This window comes from Balaenoptera ricei, chromosome 3 (genome assembly GCF_028023285.1).
Source record: "Balaenoptera ricei isolate mBalRic1 chromosome 3, mBalRic1.hap2, whole genome shotgun sequence".
Classification (NCBI taxonomy): Eukaryota; Metazoa; Chordata; class Mammalia; order Artiodactyla; family Balaenopteridae; genus Balaenoptera; species Balaenoptera ricei.
This window is the reverse complement of record NC_082641.1, coordinates 177,476,712-177,492,627: the sequence shown is the minus strand read 5'-3', so window position 1 is coordinate 177,492,627 and position 15,916 is coordinate 177,476,712. Positions and strand designations below refer to the sequence as shown.

The 15,916-nt window shown below is 56.0% G+C and overlaps 2 protein-coding genes across 5 annotated transcripts in view; both read right to left on the bottom strand.

Moving 5' to 3' along the window:
• Window positions 1-3,247, bottom strand: part of C3 (complement C3) — a 35,271-nt gene extending 32,024 nt beyond the window's left edge. Inside the window, exons 1-4 of the mRNA XM_059918620.1 lie at window positions 3,093-3,247; window positions 2,395-2,587; window positions 1,412-1,574; window positions 1,244-1,314 (exon numbers count right to left, since the gene is read on the bottom strand). Coding sequence (XP_059774603.1) covers window positions 1,244-1,314; window positions 1,412-1,574; window positions 2,395-2,587; window positions 3,093-3,163 — 498 coding nt within the window. The 5' untranslated portion in view covers window positions 3,164-3,247. The remainder of the gene's footprint in view (window positions 1-1,243; window positions 1,315-1,411; window positions 1,575-2,394; window positions 2,588-3,092) is intronic.
• A 5,572-nt stretch (window positions 3,248-8,819) lies between these two features.
• Window positions 8,820-15,559, bottom strand: GPR108 (G protein-coupled receptor 108). 4 transcript variants are annotated; one of them, XM_059918617.1, is made up of 18 exons: window positions 15,401-15,559; window positions 14,564-14,683; window positions 13,699-13,749; window positions 13,387-13,469; window positions 12,441-12,565; window positions 12,269-12,351; window positions 12,115-12,183; window positions 11,914-12,018; window positions 11,573-11,706; window positions 11,389-11,464; window positions 10,817-10,890; window positions 10,610-10,727; window positions 10,402-10,532; window positions 10,273-10,316; window positions 9,970-10,019; window positions 9,675-9,758; window positions 9,457-9,581; window positions 8,820-9,274 (listed from the first exon to the last, which is right to left on the bottom strand). In XM_059918617.1, exons 1-18 carry the CDS (start codon window positions 15,518-15,520, stop codon window positions 9,202-9,204), a joined length of 1,665 nt encoding a protein of 554 aa, XP_059774600.1. In that variant the 5' UTR covers window positions 15,521-15,559; the 3' UTR covers window positions 8,820-9,201. The 4 variants fall into 4 exon arrangements, with proteins under 4 accessions (XP_059774600.1, XP_059774602.1, XP_059774599.1 ...); XM_059918619.1 differs by having other exon boundaries at window positions 12,269-12,330; XM_059918616.1 differs by lacking the exon at window positions 15,401-15,559 and adding an exon at window positions 14,940-15,112.
• Between the last annotated feature and the right edge of the window lie 357 nt (window positions 15,560-15,916).

The window sequence follows — 15,916 nt, the reverse complement described above, 5'->3', positions numbered from 1 at the left end:
CCTGTTGGCACAAGGTGACATTTCATGGGAGCTGGGCAGCTCTGTGCCTTTAGAGGAGGTGTGTGCTGTGTTCTCTGTTCCCCGCAGATCCCACAATCCCTAAGGCCAGCTCACAGCCTTCAGAACCTGGTCCCTGTTAGGTTTGTGTGATCTCAGTACATACTCACCAAGATCCCATGAGGAGCACATGCTCCATTCCTTCCCTTCCTTCTCTCTCCCTTCCTCCTACACTTGTTTTTCCCTGCCCATCGCTCCCTGCTTCTTTCTCCCCTCTCCTTCCCTCTCTCCCTTCTTCCAGTAAGTTTTTATTTACCCTACTACCTGCCAAGCGTGGTGTCAACACGCTTTAGGTTCAATGGATGTTGGGGGAAGGTGCAATTAACAAATGAATAAATCCAATTTAGAAGATGCTAAAGGGAGATGGCCAGGAAGGGAAAATAAGAGTGGAGGAAGGGAAAATGAGAGTGGAGTGTGTGTGTGCATGTGTGTGTGTTGGGGGGGGGTTGGGGGGCGGGGGAGAGAGGGGGTGTTGCAATTTTATGGGGCGCTCAGAGAGGTCTCACTGTAGAACTGGGACACTGGTGATATTTGAGCAAAGACTTGAAGGAGGTGATGGAGCAAGCTGTGTGGAAATTTGGAGGAAGAGGGTTTTTTGGGTAGGGGGAATAGCCTGTGCAAAGGTCCTGGGGCAGACTGTGCCTGGGTTGTTGGAGGAACAGTGAGGAGGCCCGTGTGGCTGGAGCAGAGTGAGCGAGGGGGAGACAGGGAGGAGGTGAGGGCAGGGAGGAGACGTGGTAGGTAGGCCGGGCCTAGTGGGCAGCGGGGAGGATTTGGGCTTTTACCCCGAGGGAGGTGGGGAGCACTGGAGCGCTGCGGGCAGAGGAGGGGTGCTCACAAGCGCCCTCTGGCTGCACTAGCCGGAACAGACTACATAGAATTAGCGTCTGTCATTATCCCAATCTTCAGATGAGGAAACGGAGACTTGGAAAGGTGAAGTGACCTGCCCAGAGTCCAACAGTGACCAGGGGTTTATCGGGACCCAGAATCCACGGGCGCAAGCATCTCTCCACGTAGTCCCCCTGGGTCCCCGCCCCGTCTCCCCATCTGTGTGCCTCTACATATTTCTTTGCCTTTAGGTCTCTGCTGCTGGGCCTTTACCGGTGTCTTCTTTCTCTGTCTCTATCTCTTTGTCTCCCCCCGAGTCTCTGCCCCGGGTAGGTCTGGGGCCCCGGTTGGCTGGTACCTCAATGCTGACGATAACTGTCTGGCCCACGGGCAGCAGCTTGTGGTCAACGGTGAAGATCCGATAGAGGACTGAGAAGAGGCGGGAGAGAAAGGGAGAGCTGGGTGAGGCCCTGCCCCTCCCCCCAGCTCTGCCCCCGGCCCTCTCCAGCCACCCCCAGACCCTTACCCGTGGAGCCTGGGGTGTAGATGGTCTTGTCCGTCTGGATGAAGAGGTACCCGCTCTGAAGGCTGATCAGCACCACCTTCTCCACCAGGACGTTCCCGAAGTCCGCCTGGACAGTCACGAATTTGTGCCCCGTGTCTGATTTTAACTCCTTGCTGGCCGGGATCTGGGCATGAACCAGGGGATTATTAGGCGTGTGCTCTAGGGCCCCTTGCCTTTGGCTGGATCCACACCTACCCCTCTTCACAACAGAGCCTGCCCATCACTTCTGGTCTCCCTTGTTTGCCCAGGTTTGGGGAAAAAAAGGGTACTTGGAGAGAAGGCAAGGGCAAGAGAGGGGGTGGGAGTCAGAGGGAAGGATGGGCAGTGGGAATCAGACAGGGGGCTCAGAGGAGGGAGAGCTCAGAACGGGAAGGGGACTCCGAAAGAGGAGGAGACTCAGAGAGGGGAGGGGCTCTGAAGGAGAGAGGGCTTAGAGGGGGAGGGGCTTGGAGGGGATGGGCTCAGAAATGGGGAGGGGCTCAGAGATGGTCCGGCTTGGAAGGGGGTGGAGTTGAGAGAGATAAGGGGGCTATGTATAGCACAGGGAGCCCTGCTCAATATTATGTAACAACCTAAATGGGAAAAGAATCTGAAAAAGAATATATACATGTGTATGTATCACTGAATCACTTTGCTGTACACCTGAAATTATCACAACATTGTTAATCAACTATACTCCAATATAAAACAAAAAGTTGAAAAAAAAAGGTGGAGGCACTTCAGAGAAAGCAATGGAAGAAGCAGCGGGAGGGGCTCAGAAAAGGGAGGGACTCAAAATGGGCGGAGATTCAGAGAGGGGAGGGGTTCAGAATGGGAAGGAGACTCAGACAGAAGGGGCCGGGCTCAGAGTGGGTGGGGCTCAGAGAGGGAGGAGGGGCTCAGCAGGGGGAGCACTCAAAGAGGGGGTGGGGTGTCAGCGGGGCTGGGCTTCCGTGCGTGTCCACCTTTATGGTGACGGTGCCCAGGTAGCCATTGGCACTGTTCAGCTCGGTGTTTTCGCTGGACAGCACTTGTCTCTTGGCCGGGAAGTCGTGAACGGTGACGGCGACTGGTATATTCCCTTGCCCTTCGTGGGCCTCCAGCACCACCATCTCCTCGCTCTCCAGACGCAGGATGTTGGGGGTGATCATGGAATACCTGCCGGAGGGGAGCACAGGCCATGGAGCTGTCATGCCTGGAGCCCGAGATGCCAGCCCTATCTGGGTCAGCGCTCTGCCCCAGCCCCTGGTCCCACAGGGAATCTGGTGACCGGCAGACAGCTCAGGGGCTTCAAATCCCATCAACTCCTGAACCTCCAAATCCAAACCACCAACTCTGGGAGCCCTAACCCCTAAATCTTTAAACACCCCAAGTCTCTAAACACTCAACCCTGGAACACCCTAAACTTCTCCCTAAACCTCTAGCACCCCAGACCTATAAATACAACCAACTCCACCTCCTCATTCACATACACCCATACGAAATCTCTAAACCCTTAAATCCTGAAACTACAAACTCCCAGATCCTATGAAGTCCAAACTTCCCGTCCACAGAAACACCCAACACCGCGCATGCGCCCTAAAACCTGCAGGGACCTGTACCCACAAATGCCCACTCCCATCTCAGAAGCAGCCTTGTTCGGTGTCGGGCTGTGACTACTCACATGGGGTCCCCCAGGGCCAGGGGGAGACTGGCCAGCAGCAGCAGCAGACTGGGACCCGAGGTGGGATGCATGGTGCCAGGACAGTGAAGGGACGGAGGGACGGAGGGACGGAGGGACGGAGAGATGGAGGGAGAAGGGGGGGAGGAGTGAGCAGAGCTTGCTGGAGGCTGCCTTTTATCTAGCTCCCGCCTTTCTACCTCCTCAGCCCAGCCCTCCACTCCCCATGGGCTCCCCCCTCCCTGGTACTGCCCCAGATTTCTCAATACTATTTCCTAAGTTTTTCAGTCTGTGGGGCGGCATGAGCTTGGGGTAAGTAACCCGAGGGCATGTCCTCCTGCAACAGGAACACAACAGCCTCCTGCCCTGGGGTTCCTCAGGGTCAAGGCCAGCTGGTGAACAGGGATCTTTCCCTGTCACACCCACTTGGTAGTAGAGGAAAATTGAGGACAGAGGGGCACCCCCACCCCAGATATGTGGGCCTGATCCTCAGTCCACTTTTGGCTGTGCATTTATTCACCAAACCCTCCCTGTGAGTTCATCTCTATGCTGGCAGCTGGAGTCCCACTTCTAGAATCTTCCATGCTGGGGTGGGGGACAGAGTCCAGCACCAAAGCTCCTAGCCCCATGGAGTGCCTTCCCCAGTAGAGAAGAACTCAGCTTCTTGGGGGGTCAGGGAAGGCTTCTTGGAGGAGGGGACATTTCAGCTGGGCTTTGAAGTATGTGTAGGAGTTCACCATCCAGGTGAGAATGTTTTCTAGGGCAAGGAGAGCCTGGAGCTCCCTTCACCTCCTCTCATCAAGAAGCCTGAGTAGTGGGACTTCCCTGGCGGTCCAGTGGATAAGACCTTGCACTTCCACTGCAGGGGTCACGGGTTCAAGCCCTGGTCGGGGAACTGAGATTCCCCCATGCCTCAAGGTGTGGCCAAAAAAAAAAAAAAAAAAAAAAAGAGGCCTGAGTGGCTATGATGGTTTATAAAAGTCATAATTGAGGGAAGTCCCATGGCTAGCTTTTGTGTTACATCAGCAACCTCTTAGGATATTATTATTATTATTTAAAAATGTATTTAACTTTTTGCATACTCATATGGTTCAGCATCTAAAAATAACCTTCCTCCTGCTCCTATTGCTAGCCATCAGAGTCTCAGACATGACCATGTAACCAGATCTTGTGTTTCTTTCCAGAGGTATCTTATGTGTTTAAAAATGTTCACACGTTTTAAAAACAAATATCAGCAAGCTCTACACACTCTTTCTTTCTGGTCTCCCTGGGTCACACCTTGCTTTTTCATGAACAATATACCTTAGAGATTGTTTAATATCAGTGCTCAGAGAGCTTCCTTGTTCTTACAGGCAACTGCCTAGTATTACATTGTGTGGAAGTAACCAGACTGATGGACAGACAGACTTCCCATTGTTACAAAACCATGCTCCCTCCAGGGAGTAATCTTGAGCTTGCATTATTTCCCAGCTCTCACGATTATTAAGTGGTAAACTTTGGGCAACTTACTGATAACCACCTGAGCCTCAGTTTCCTCCTGTAAAGTAGGGTTATAACAGCAGCAACTTCAAAGCGTTCTTACCGCAATGAGAAGAGATCATTCTGGATCAAAGCCTGCGTGCAACAGTAATCTTGCTAGATATCGCTAAATTCCCCTCCATAATTATATTGATTTGCATACTTGCCGGCCCTGCACAAAATCGCCAATTTCCTCACGGCCTCCCCTTGAGGGCATATTGGCAAAACTTTGTATGTTTGCCTCAGTGTCATTTTAATTTGATTTGAAGTTGAGCATCTGGCGGAAGGGGGGATGTGAAGCGAGGTGTAGGAGGGGGATGGTGTGTTGATGGGGGATCCAGATCCCTGGAGGGCTGTTTTCCAAAGCTTCCTTGAAGGGGTTAACAGGGACCTCACTCTGATTTCCTGTAAACCATGCTATTTTCCTGGTCATGCCCCCATGCCCCAAGCAGGGGGAGGCGTGGAGCAATAGAACAAACCTGGCTTCTGTCTGCTTTGATTGCGACACCCTTTCTTTGGAAGAGGAGGAGCGTGAGGCAAACACCTGCTTACTTTCCAGATACAGGGTTCCACTTCTGAAACTGGGAAGGGGGCCACCTGCTAGGATCCCCCAAACCCCAATATTTATCTTCCTCCCCTTTCCCCCCCGCCAAAATACCCACCCAGTCTCCTGGTTTCATTATATCCTTAAGCATTCAAGGTTGTGATTTTACAACCTTGAGAAGGAATTCCTGCTGGCCTCGGTCTCCCTGCAAGGCTGGCTGCTCCTACCCCAGAGCCTCTGTTAGTACATCTGAGCAATGGGACTGATGGTGGTTCCTGCTGTTTTGACAATTAAGGCAACACAGATGGCTTGGAGCCCTGGGCTTGGAGGGAAGGCTCATGGCCATGGTAGTGGAGGTCTGGGAAGGGTCCTGCCCATGACCTCCAAGAATTAACCAGAGGGATGGAGGTGAAAATGAACCAAGGTCTCCTGGAAGGGGAGGAAACCAGAGGAATTCTTCCAGGCTTTGGACTGGGGAATGGACCTTTGCGCCCAAAAGTTTGGGAGGGGGATGGCGGGCAAGATAAGCCAGCAGGGGAGAAAGAGAAGGATGCATTCCTGGTGTGGACCGAGGGAGAGGGGAGGCTGGCTGCTGGGCAGGGTCTAAGTGGGATATCTAGGAGACTTGTTTTTTGGCTGTGCCACTCTGCTTGCGGGATCTTAGTTCCCCGACCAGGGATCAAACCCAGGCCCCCTGCCCTGGAAACGCGGAGTCCTAACCACTGGAGCGCCAGGGAATTCCCTCTAGGAAACTCATACCAACAAAGTATTTGTTATTTACCTGAAATTCAAATTTAATTGGGCATCCTGTATTTTGTCTGGCAACCCTAGCTGGGGTGCAAAGAGAGAATAAAGGGAAAAATGGGCATGATTTCTAGGTGGGGGGAGCCCAGGTGCCCCCTTCCCCTCCCCCGCACCTGCCTCAGCGCCGTTATCTCCCGGATGCACCCCTTCCCCACCCTTTCCCCATACAGGCGCCGCCATGCCAGGGAGCAGCAGAGACCCCCCTCTCCCCCTCCCCCTGACCCCTGCCGGTTCCAGGATGGGTGCTATACTGCTTTCTGGGAATCTTCCTCCAGGACCCAGAGCCAGGCCCTCCTTCCAGCACCCCCCCCCCACCACCACCACCTCCCCGCCCCACCAGCAGCCTGGACTTCCCCTTCTCTCCCAACTCATTACTCATTAACTTTTGGTTAACCTTGACCTGATTAAACCCATCCACTTGCCCTCTGGCTCCTTCCCCCCACCCCCTCACGCAGCATAGCAGAGGCCTGGGCACCAGGGACCCTTTTTTGTTTTGGGCTGCGCCGCAGGGCTTGTGGGATCTTAGTTCCCCGACCAGGGATTGAACCCAGGACACCGCAGTGAGAATGCAGAGTCCTAGCCCCTGGACCACCAGGGAATTCCAGGCCAGAGGTTTTGATTGCAGCTCTGCCTTCTCCCAGCTTCGATTCCTCATCTGTAAATTAGACATTCGCAACCATGGAACCTCCCTCTGAGTCTTGGGGTGACAGCACGTGGCATCAGGCAAGCTGAGGCCCGTGGCCAGCACATGGCCAGCGCACAACGTACTTGAATTCTGCTCCTCCTCTCTCTTATTTCGGTGACAGTCCCTCCGGGCCTCCAAGCCAGAGTCCCCCCCCTTCCTCCCTCTCCCTCATCCCCTGTGAGCAGCCCTGTGACCCCTAGGCTGTCTCTCCCAACCCATCCTTTCTCTCCACCCCTAAGGCCCCAGCCTCCTTGCTGTAAACTCACCTCTGCCGGGTCATCTAGTCGACAGCAACTGGGAATTTTTTTTTTCTAAAACACACCTTTGCATTCTTTCTATAAAATTATGATGCATGTTACAGGAATACGCGCTAATGACTGTGAACATCTCAGCTACAGCATCTTAACGATTTTATGCATTTAACTTATTCCAAATGCCTTAGGTGCTATTACTATCCCCGTTTTACAGATGAAGAAACTGAGGGCTTTGGCCACTTGCCCAAGATCCTCTAGCTGGTAAGAACTGAGATTTGAACCCGGCAGCTGGGCTCCAGAGTTTGTGCTCCTGAACTGTATGAGTTTCTGACTGCTGCTGTAACAGATGATCACAACCCTGGTGGCTTAAAACAATACATTTATTATACTGCAGTTCTGCAGGGCAGAAGTCTGAAACTGAGGTGTCAGTAGGGCTGTGTTCCTTCTGGAGGCTCTAGGGGAGAATCCGTTCCTGGGTTTTTCCAGCTTCTAGGGGCTGCCTGCATTCCTCGGCTAGTGGCCCTTTCTTCCATCTTCAAAGTGCATCACGTTAGCCTGTTTACAGCATCACATCTCATTCTCTGATCCTGACCCTCCCGCCTTCCTTTTAAAAGACCCTTGTAATGACAACGCACCCACTCGAATAATCCAGAATCATCCCTCATTCTAAGATCCTTAATTGAATCACACCTGCCAAGTGCCTCTTGTCATGTAAGGGAACATAGTCACAGGCTCTGGGGATTAGGGCGGGGACAACTTGGGACAGCCATGACTCTGCCCACCCCAGCACGCACGTGGTGTAAAACACCATCCCTGTACTACCATGTCCCGCCCTGCTTTAAACTCTTCCTTGGCTCCCGTGGGCCCCAGCATCAAGTCCAAGTGTGTCTGCCTGCTTTTAGGCTTCTGCCAGCTGCCCTTGCCCTCCCACTGGCCAAGCCAGACCTGCAGTGGAGCTTGCAAGCTATACTGGGGGCATTGCCTTGCTGCATAACTTCCTCAGTCTGCAATGCCTTCCCACTTCCTTCTTTGTCTGGCTGGGCTATATATTCATCTGGGCCCTAGTTAGACACATTTCCGCTTGCAGGAAGCCTTGACCCCAGCCTGATTCCTTCCCGCTGGCCCATGCCTGTGGTGCCCACCAAGGAGTATTTTTCAGAGCTCCAAAATAGGTTCAGAGCATTCTAGATAAAGAGTGAAGTGGGGCGGGGGAAGAGATACATCATGGGGGTCTGCCCAGAGGTGTGTGTGCAGGTGTGTGTACAGGTGCATCTCTAATCTGAACTTCTCAAGGTTCAGAGAAATCCATGAAAGGTCAGGCTGTGTTGCAGGGCACTGTGCTGAGCCAGACTCCCATTACCATGTGTGATACTCAACTCTATGAGGTCCCCATTTTACATGCAAGGAAACAGAGAGGTTAAACCACTTAACAGAGTCACACAGCAAATGGGGGCAAGGTCAAGAGGCTTGGTGGCAGAGAGTCTAGGTGCAGAGGGGCAGTGCACGCAGTGGGAATGGGCAGCTCTGGAACCAGACTGCTGGTGTTTTTGAGTCCTGAGCCTTCTAACAACTTGTTTGCTGTGTTACCTTGGGCAAGTTACATAGCCTTTCTGTGCCTCATAAGCTTTTCAAGAGTTAAAGACCCTGGAAGCCTTAGAATAGGGTGTGGCATACAGCACTCAGCCTGAGCCACTTGTGAGTCATCCAATCACCATTTTTTTCTCCCCTCCAGCCTTTGCACATGCTGTCCCCTCATCTGGGCCTGCGTTTTTCCCCCACTCTCTCTGCTCACCTCTGATTCCCCAGGCTGGGTCAGGGCCCTGTGATGGAACCGTCTGGTGACACCTTGAGTGTCGGGACTGGATGGGTCCTGGTCACTGCCCTGTCCTCAGGACCCGGCACAGGGCCCGGCATGCAACTGAGTGGTCGCTCAATTGACATTTATTGAATATGCAAAGCAATGGATACTGCAACCTCTCCCTGCCCCGTGCCCCCCACGGATCTCTCAATTTCAAACATAACCTCTGCATTAGCTCTCAACCCCCAGAAAGGCAAGAAACTGGGGTAGCAAAACAGATCGGTCATTATTGTACAGCTGCAAGTGGGGACAGGGCGCTCAACATTTGTGAGGGAGGGGGGCTGTCTGTCTTCTTCTGAACGGGCTCCAGGAACTCAGGTCCCAGGGAGCTGGGTGCCTTGTGAGCACCGGCCCCCTCCTCCCCACACGCTCTTTGGGAGAAGCCGGAGCAGGGAATGTGTGAAGAGAGGAGGATGAAGGATGACGGAGCGTCCGAGGTGGGGACATGATCACAACTGCTCTCGCCTGCTGGTCGATCTGTTGACTTTGGACAGGCCTTCCCGGAACCCAGAATCGGTCACTCTGCAGGCAGACAGTAAGGAGATAGTCCGTGAGCTGAGGGGAGCCGGGCCCCGCCCACTCAGCCCACCATACCCACCCCTGAGCCTCTTGGCCCCGCCCATGCTCCGCCCACCTGCACTCAAAGCCCCGCCCACCCGGCCCCTTGCTGCCCAAGCCCCACCCACCCCAGCCCCAGGGCTCACACTTCTTTCATCTGCACATCCTCCTCATCCTCTAGGGGCAGCTGCAGGTACGGGTTATCCCTCGTGGGCTGGAACTTGTAGCCCGTGAGCACGAAGAAGGAGAGCGTGGAGCCCTCCACCAAGAGCTGGGGGCCGAGTGGGAGGGTCAGGCACACGCCCCCGCCTCCACCTCCACTGTCTGGGCCACGCTCCGCCCCACCTGGGGCCTCAGTGCTCACCTGGTACAGCCACTGCCACTGGAAAGGCACGGCCACCCGCAGCAGGATGGCGATGATCCGCGTGAAGTAGATGTAGCAGATGACCTGCAGGGACATGGGTGGGCACAGGGCCGAGGGACCACTGGGGTGGGGGAGACCACCAGGACCACCGGGGATGCCTGGGGAGGGGGGCCGGGGATTATGGGCAGAGGGCGGGGGGCGGGGCTCCGAGGGACTGCAGATGGAGGGGTTAGGGTGGGTGTGCCAGTGGGCTGGTTGTTCCCCCTCCCAAGCTTCCCGAGCACAGGGCTCCTACCATGACATAGTAATGCCGGAACAGCTTCAGCTTGGCCAGGTTCACTGCCGCTGAGGGGTAGGCACAGAGAGTGGGGGTCAAGGGAAGGAGGCTGGGGGCAGGACGAAGGGGATGGGGTGGAGAAGGGCTGGGGACAGGAGGACATTTGGGTGAGTGTCTCAGGGGCATAGTGTGGAGGGGGATGTCCCAGGAATGGTGAGGGGGTGGAGAGGCAGGAAGAGGCAGTCAGAGGGGATGGAAGGGGCATCCAGGGGTCAGCAAGAGGGACCAGGAGCAGGCCGCGGGCCGAGGGCACAGCCTCACCCTTCCCATCAGTGCCAGACGTGTCCTGGAGATGCCGGATGGACCTGGGAAGGAGTGGGTGATATGGGGGGCAGTCAGCACTGCCTCCACCCGTGCCTGCAGGGGAGGGGGGCGGGTGGGGGTCCTCACCAGACCACGGGGAAGAGGATGGCGCCGCAGCAGATGAGGTCCACCAGGAAGAGGATCTCCTTCCAGATGCCGTAGTCACTGGCGCCCTCCTCGCGGGACTCGATGACAATGTAGGCCACGTTGGCCAGGACCTGCGGCGCGGGGGTGGGATGGGTGGGCCCAGCCTGCACTCATGTCCACCTGCCCACCCTGGGGCCTCCATATGCACCTGCAGCGAGATCACGATCCCGAAGACCTTCTTCTCCTTGTCGGACAGGATGTACTTGATGAAGGCCCAGCCAGAGCCGATCAAGGCGATGGTGATGAAGAGGAGGGCGCCCTTCAGCCTGGCGGAGGGGGGCAGGGGGTGTGGTGAGACTGGGGGGCCCAGCCCTCCCCTGCCCGCCTCCTGCCCCCAGCAGAGAAGGGCACTCACAGATGCGTGATGTAGTGCATGACAGCGAGGCCTTCGATGGGGTGGCCCTGGCTGTTGATGAAGTAGTAGTTGATCTGGAGGTGGATGGACGGATGGACAGTCAGACAGATGGACGGGGGCATGGAGAGGGTGGATGGTGGTGGTTTTGGAACACGGACAGTCACTGTCAGATGGGTGGCCCGGAAGTGGGCGGAACAGGTCATGATCAGGATGGTGAGTGGACTGAGAAAGGGACAGTCACGGCCAGAACGGTGGCCGGACAGATGGCTGGACAGTCACAGCCATGACAATGGAGGGAAGGTCATAGTCGGGTGGACGGACAGTTAGACGATCAGCCCGGTGGACAGTCACAGCTGGACCCACAGACAGTCAGACTGAAAGGTGGGCTGTCACAGCTGGACAGGACTGGATGTACAGCTGGCCACAGTGATGAAATGGATGGACACATGGATGGACAAATGGAACTCCCAAGCCCAGGGTCTGCAGAGATCTGAGGAGTGGCTTGTAGGGGCTTTTTCCTGGCCCCTGAGACCCCAGCCCACCCCATCCTGCTCCCGGCCCAAGGCTCTCACACTGTGGAAGAGGAGGGAGACGCTCTTGGTGAAAGCCAGGGCTGCCATGAGCCAGTGGATCTTGAAGACGTTGTACCTGGCAGCGGGGTCGGGGACAGAAGAGAGTAGGAGGGCATCGGTCAGGGGTAGGAGTGGGAAGGTGTGATGAGGGGAGGTGGGGAACCCCCGGGGGCAAGGGCATTACGTGTTCTTGCAGAGGATGGACACCCAGAAGATGCCGGAGGCCAGGAAGCAGGCGGACATGACCATGTACAGCTTGAAGAGGGGGATTTCCGCCGCCGACAGGAAGCCCTCGGGGTTCTTCTCCCGGATCATTACCTGGGGAGGGGACAGCGGTGGGCAGGGGGATTGCGCACTAGCTCCAGACTTGCGGGGCCCTGAGCGTGAGTCCCCGGCTCTCCCGCTCCCTCGCTGGCTGACTCCGTTTCTGAGCCTCAATCTTCCCGTCTCCCAAATGGGCACGGAGTACTGGCCTGCAGTGAGCACTCCGCGAACCTGCTGCCCACCCTCGTCACCCCTGCTCACCGTGATGTCGAACGGCTGCTCCCGGCCCGGCACCGAGTTGTAGCAGTTGTGGAAGTTGAGGCTGTACTGGCCTTCCTCGGCCCTCGAGCCGATCACCACGTGGAACTGGGAGGTGGGGCAGACAGAGGGGAGAGGAGGCCTCAGCGTGGGGGGTCCCCGCGCTGTGGAGGGGAGGGGCTGCGGGCACCCCCGGACACTCACACTGAAATTGTAGGAGTTGTTGAGGTGGCCCAGGCCCAACACCAGGTCCTGGTCCTTCCCACCGATGCCCTGAGGGGACAGAGGACCTCCATGAGCATCAGCCGGCCCCCCCCGGGGGCGGGGCTTCCTCCCTCCTGCCCTGGCTTCCCCATACCTGCTGGTCTCCTTGTGACCCTGTGGGTGTCAACTTGGCCTTGTCGGGTGCAGTAGTGGTCCCTGCCAGGGGCAAGCAGGTGACTTTAGAGATAGACAGACAGGAGAATGATGGGCGGGACGTGTGGAGCGGCCCCGCCCACCCGTCCCTCAGTGCGGCCACCCTGACTCACCGCCATCCACCTTGGGGGTGACCCTGTGCTCTGACTTCGGGAGCTCTGGTTCGGAGGGTGCTTCGGGGAGGAGCCCGGGAGAGATGAACAGCTTCTTCTGTTCCCCATACTTTCGTACCTGGACCCTGTGGGATGAGGCTGGGAGGCTGAAGGCTGGGGTCAGGGACACCTGCTCTGCTAAGGGACTCAAAGGCCCCTCGGGCCCTCTGGGGCTCAGCGTCGGGCTCCATCAGTGGTCACCAAGTTGTAGCATTTGGCAACCACCCATCGAGATGGCTGCTGCATCCCTGAGCTGCCTGCACCGAGGATTAGTTGTCACTTCCTGTGACACTGAGTCACTCATTCTACTGAAGTACACACTATTTAAAAAGAAAATGCTGTATATACAGAGAGGCAACAGAGTATCTTTGGACCCTGGGTTCAAATCCCAGTTTTCAGCCTCAGTTTTTTCATCTTTAAAATGGGGATAATAACAGTCTAAGCAGTCAATGAGTTAACAACTGTAAAGATCCCAGGACGCTGCCTGGAGCACAGGGTGCATCCTACAAGCACAAATGACTGGTATTAATACTCACAACACCCCTCTGTGTTGGGTCTTCTGCCTTGAGACCCTAATACTCCCTGGGCACCCCTCCTCTCTCTCCCTCCCATAATCAGAAGGCTTGAAGGCAAAATTAAAAAGCGAGTGTGGGAATTCCCTGGTGGTCCAGTGGTTATGATTCGGTGCTTTCACTGCCGAGGGCCCGGGTTCAATCCCTGGTCTGGGAACTAAGATCCCACAAGCCGCGTGGTGCAGCCAAAAAAAAAAAAAGCGAGTGACTTTCTCCAAAGGAGTCAAGGTTCTTTCTGGCTGGTTCTGATTCCACCTGATCAGTTCATGTGGGTAGCACAACCAGGGAAACCCCAATGATGGATCTTAAGGGGAGCCACCAGCCCCCCAACTCACTGCAGATCCTTGGTGTTGATGAGGAAGAGAGCCAGGAGATTGCTACTGTTTTGCCGGAGAGGACAGTCGTGAGGGTCTCGGCTCTGGAGAGTGGGCAGCAGGGAGCCTTGGTTACCCCCTCCCACTGGTCCAGCCTCACTCTGCCTTCCTCCCCATCCACCCGGGCAAGGGAGGGTCTCTTCCTGCTCTCCCCTCTGGGAAAGGACAGGGACCTTTGGGTTCCAGATGCTGACAGACCATCCTCCCCTTCCACCACCCCTGCCCCTCCTCACTCCCCCCCTCCCCACCTCCACCTCTGCCCCCTCCACTTACTGAATAGGAAGGAACACTGCCAGATCGAACCCGGGTCAGACTGAACCCCACCTGGCAAGAAAAAGAGATGATGTGAGGGACACCAGCAGGGACCTCCAAGCCACCTCTATCAGTGGCAATAGTAACGTAACCTCGAATTTCCTGAAAGCCTACTAAGCGTGAGATTCCATGTTCACTCACTTCACTGACTTTTCCCATCTGCCCCCAGCCCCCCAACCCTCTTCCTTTAACTCCTAACCATCCTTGCCCCTTGACTGGGATGTCACTTCCTCAGGGAGACCTTCGCTGGTCCTCGACCTAGCCCACCCTGTTTCCCCCCATCTAAAATGTTGATGTAAAAAATAAATTAAATAGAATGTTCATGGCTTCCCGCCTTGGGCTCTGGAAGCCAACACACTTGGATCTACATCCAGGCTCTTGGACTCTGAGTAAGCCACATGCCTCTGAGTCTGTGTAAACACCTGTAAAATTGGGTTTACAGGTGTAATATTTTCACAGCATCCCTGAGAGGTCGCTATGACAGAACAGACTCATGGAAATAGATTTGCATGGTACCTGGTACCCAGCGGGCGTTCAATAAACACTAACTTCTCATTTCGACTGCAGGAACTGGGGCTGTCTTGTTCACTGGTAGGCTCCCCTCCCCCCAGCTCAGTGCCTAGCACGTACTGCATAAGAAATTATTACTCCCAAGTTACAGATGAGGAAACAGAGGCTCAGAGAGATCAAGGGACTTGTCCAAGATCACATGGGTGAGAGGCAGAGCTAGGATGTGAATCCAGAATTGGGGGGTGGGGGGTGGGGGGCGGAGCTCAGAAACTTGTGCACCTCTCCCTCCTCCAGCAAACTCCTCAAAGCCCCTCACCAATGGGGCTTTCTCATCTGTCTCCTGGAGGCCCAGCCGCAGGAGGGTCAGGTCCACCTCCAGAGAGCCGTTGGTGTAGAAGCCAAAGCTGTTCAGCTGGATGTCTGCTCGCTTCTCCCCCTGCCAGAGACCAAGAAGGCAGAGGCAGCTCAGACTTCCCACCAGCCCAGCCCCAGGGCTCTAGCATGAGGTTCCCCCAAGGGCTTCGGGCCCCTCTGGGTATCTCTATTTTTAGGACAGGTCCAAAGGGTGACGGGAGAGGTTGAGAGGGCCACTCTGGAGGCCATAACCTTAGACCCATCCCAGGCAGGGACAGAGTGGCTCCGGATCCTCTGGCCACTGTTCGGAGAGTCCAGGATTCCAAAGTCTGAGATACCTGGAAGTCTCCCCACTGTGTGAGCATCACCCGGAGAGCAGAGTTACGCATCTTGGGGTGCCTGGCCCTCACCTCCCGGAAAATTTTTAGATTCCAACTGAGCCCCCAAGATCCCAATGAGTACCCAGAGGACCCCATTCTAGAACCCCCAGGGACTTCCCTGGGTGGCGTCAAGGGTCCCTAGCGTCCCCAAAGCAATCCCAAGAATTTAGAGGACTCAGAGTCCGCCGTCTCGGGAGATGAACCACCCCCCCCCCCCCCGCCGGGCGGGGCAAGACTCCAGCGCGACTGGCCAGGCAACTCCAACAGGAGGACCGAGGGGGATCCTCGGACGAGACCACTCCGGGCCGGGGAGCGGGGGGCGCTGGACCGCTCCATCCGGACGAAACCACTCCAAGCCAGGGGCTTTTCCGGGCCACCGCTGCGACCCACACCCCAGACCGCCGCACGGCGGGACTCACCGTCAGCGTCAGCCGGTGGATGCGCCCAGAGCAACCGCCTAACAGCAGCAGCAGAAGTAGCCGCTGCCCCCACTCCGCGGGGCTCCCGCGGGCGAGCCCCCTCCTCTCGCTCACTGCCATCTCTGAAGCCAACGCCTCCCCCGACACCGCCTCTGACGCCCTCAAGCCCGCCAATCGCCGCAGGTGGGGGCCGACCCTTCTGCTTTTTACAGCCCGCTCAACCAATCAGTAATCGTCTCCTCTCGAGCCCGCACCCTGTACGACACCAAATGGACAGCCCGGGCCCCGAATGGGAGTGCTGATATCGCTTAACCCCGCCTCCACGCTCACCAATCACTAGAAAGAGTGTCCCCGGATGTACTCTGATAAACAGTCCATCCAACCAATTGTGATGGACCTGATATCCGGCCCCGAAAGGGGAATTCCTCCATCCACTCTTAACTGACAGACCCGTTCAGAACTACATTACCCAGAACGCAGGGGGAGCAAACAGCTCAATGGGGCGTTCAATAAACT

Excerpts from the sequence above, each read along its gene's own strand:
- GPR108 (XM_059918616.1), bottom strand. The coding sequence starts at position 15,077 with ATGGGGTCCTCTGGGTACTCATTGGGATCTTGGGGGCTCAGTTGGAAT. Across the intron at positions 12,352-12,440 it reads CACCCCCAAGGTGGATGGCG|TCACCTGCTTGCCCCTGGCA; the intron begins GTGAGTCAGGGT and ends CTATCTCTAAAG. Across the intron at positions 10,020-10,272 it reads GTCTGGCACTGATGGGAAGG|CGGCAGTGAACCTGGCCAAG; the intron begins GTGAGGCTGTGC and ends CCTACCCCTCAG.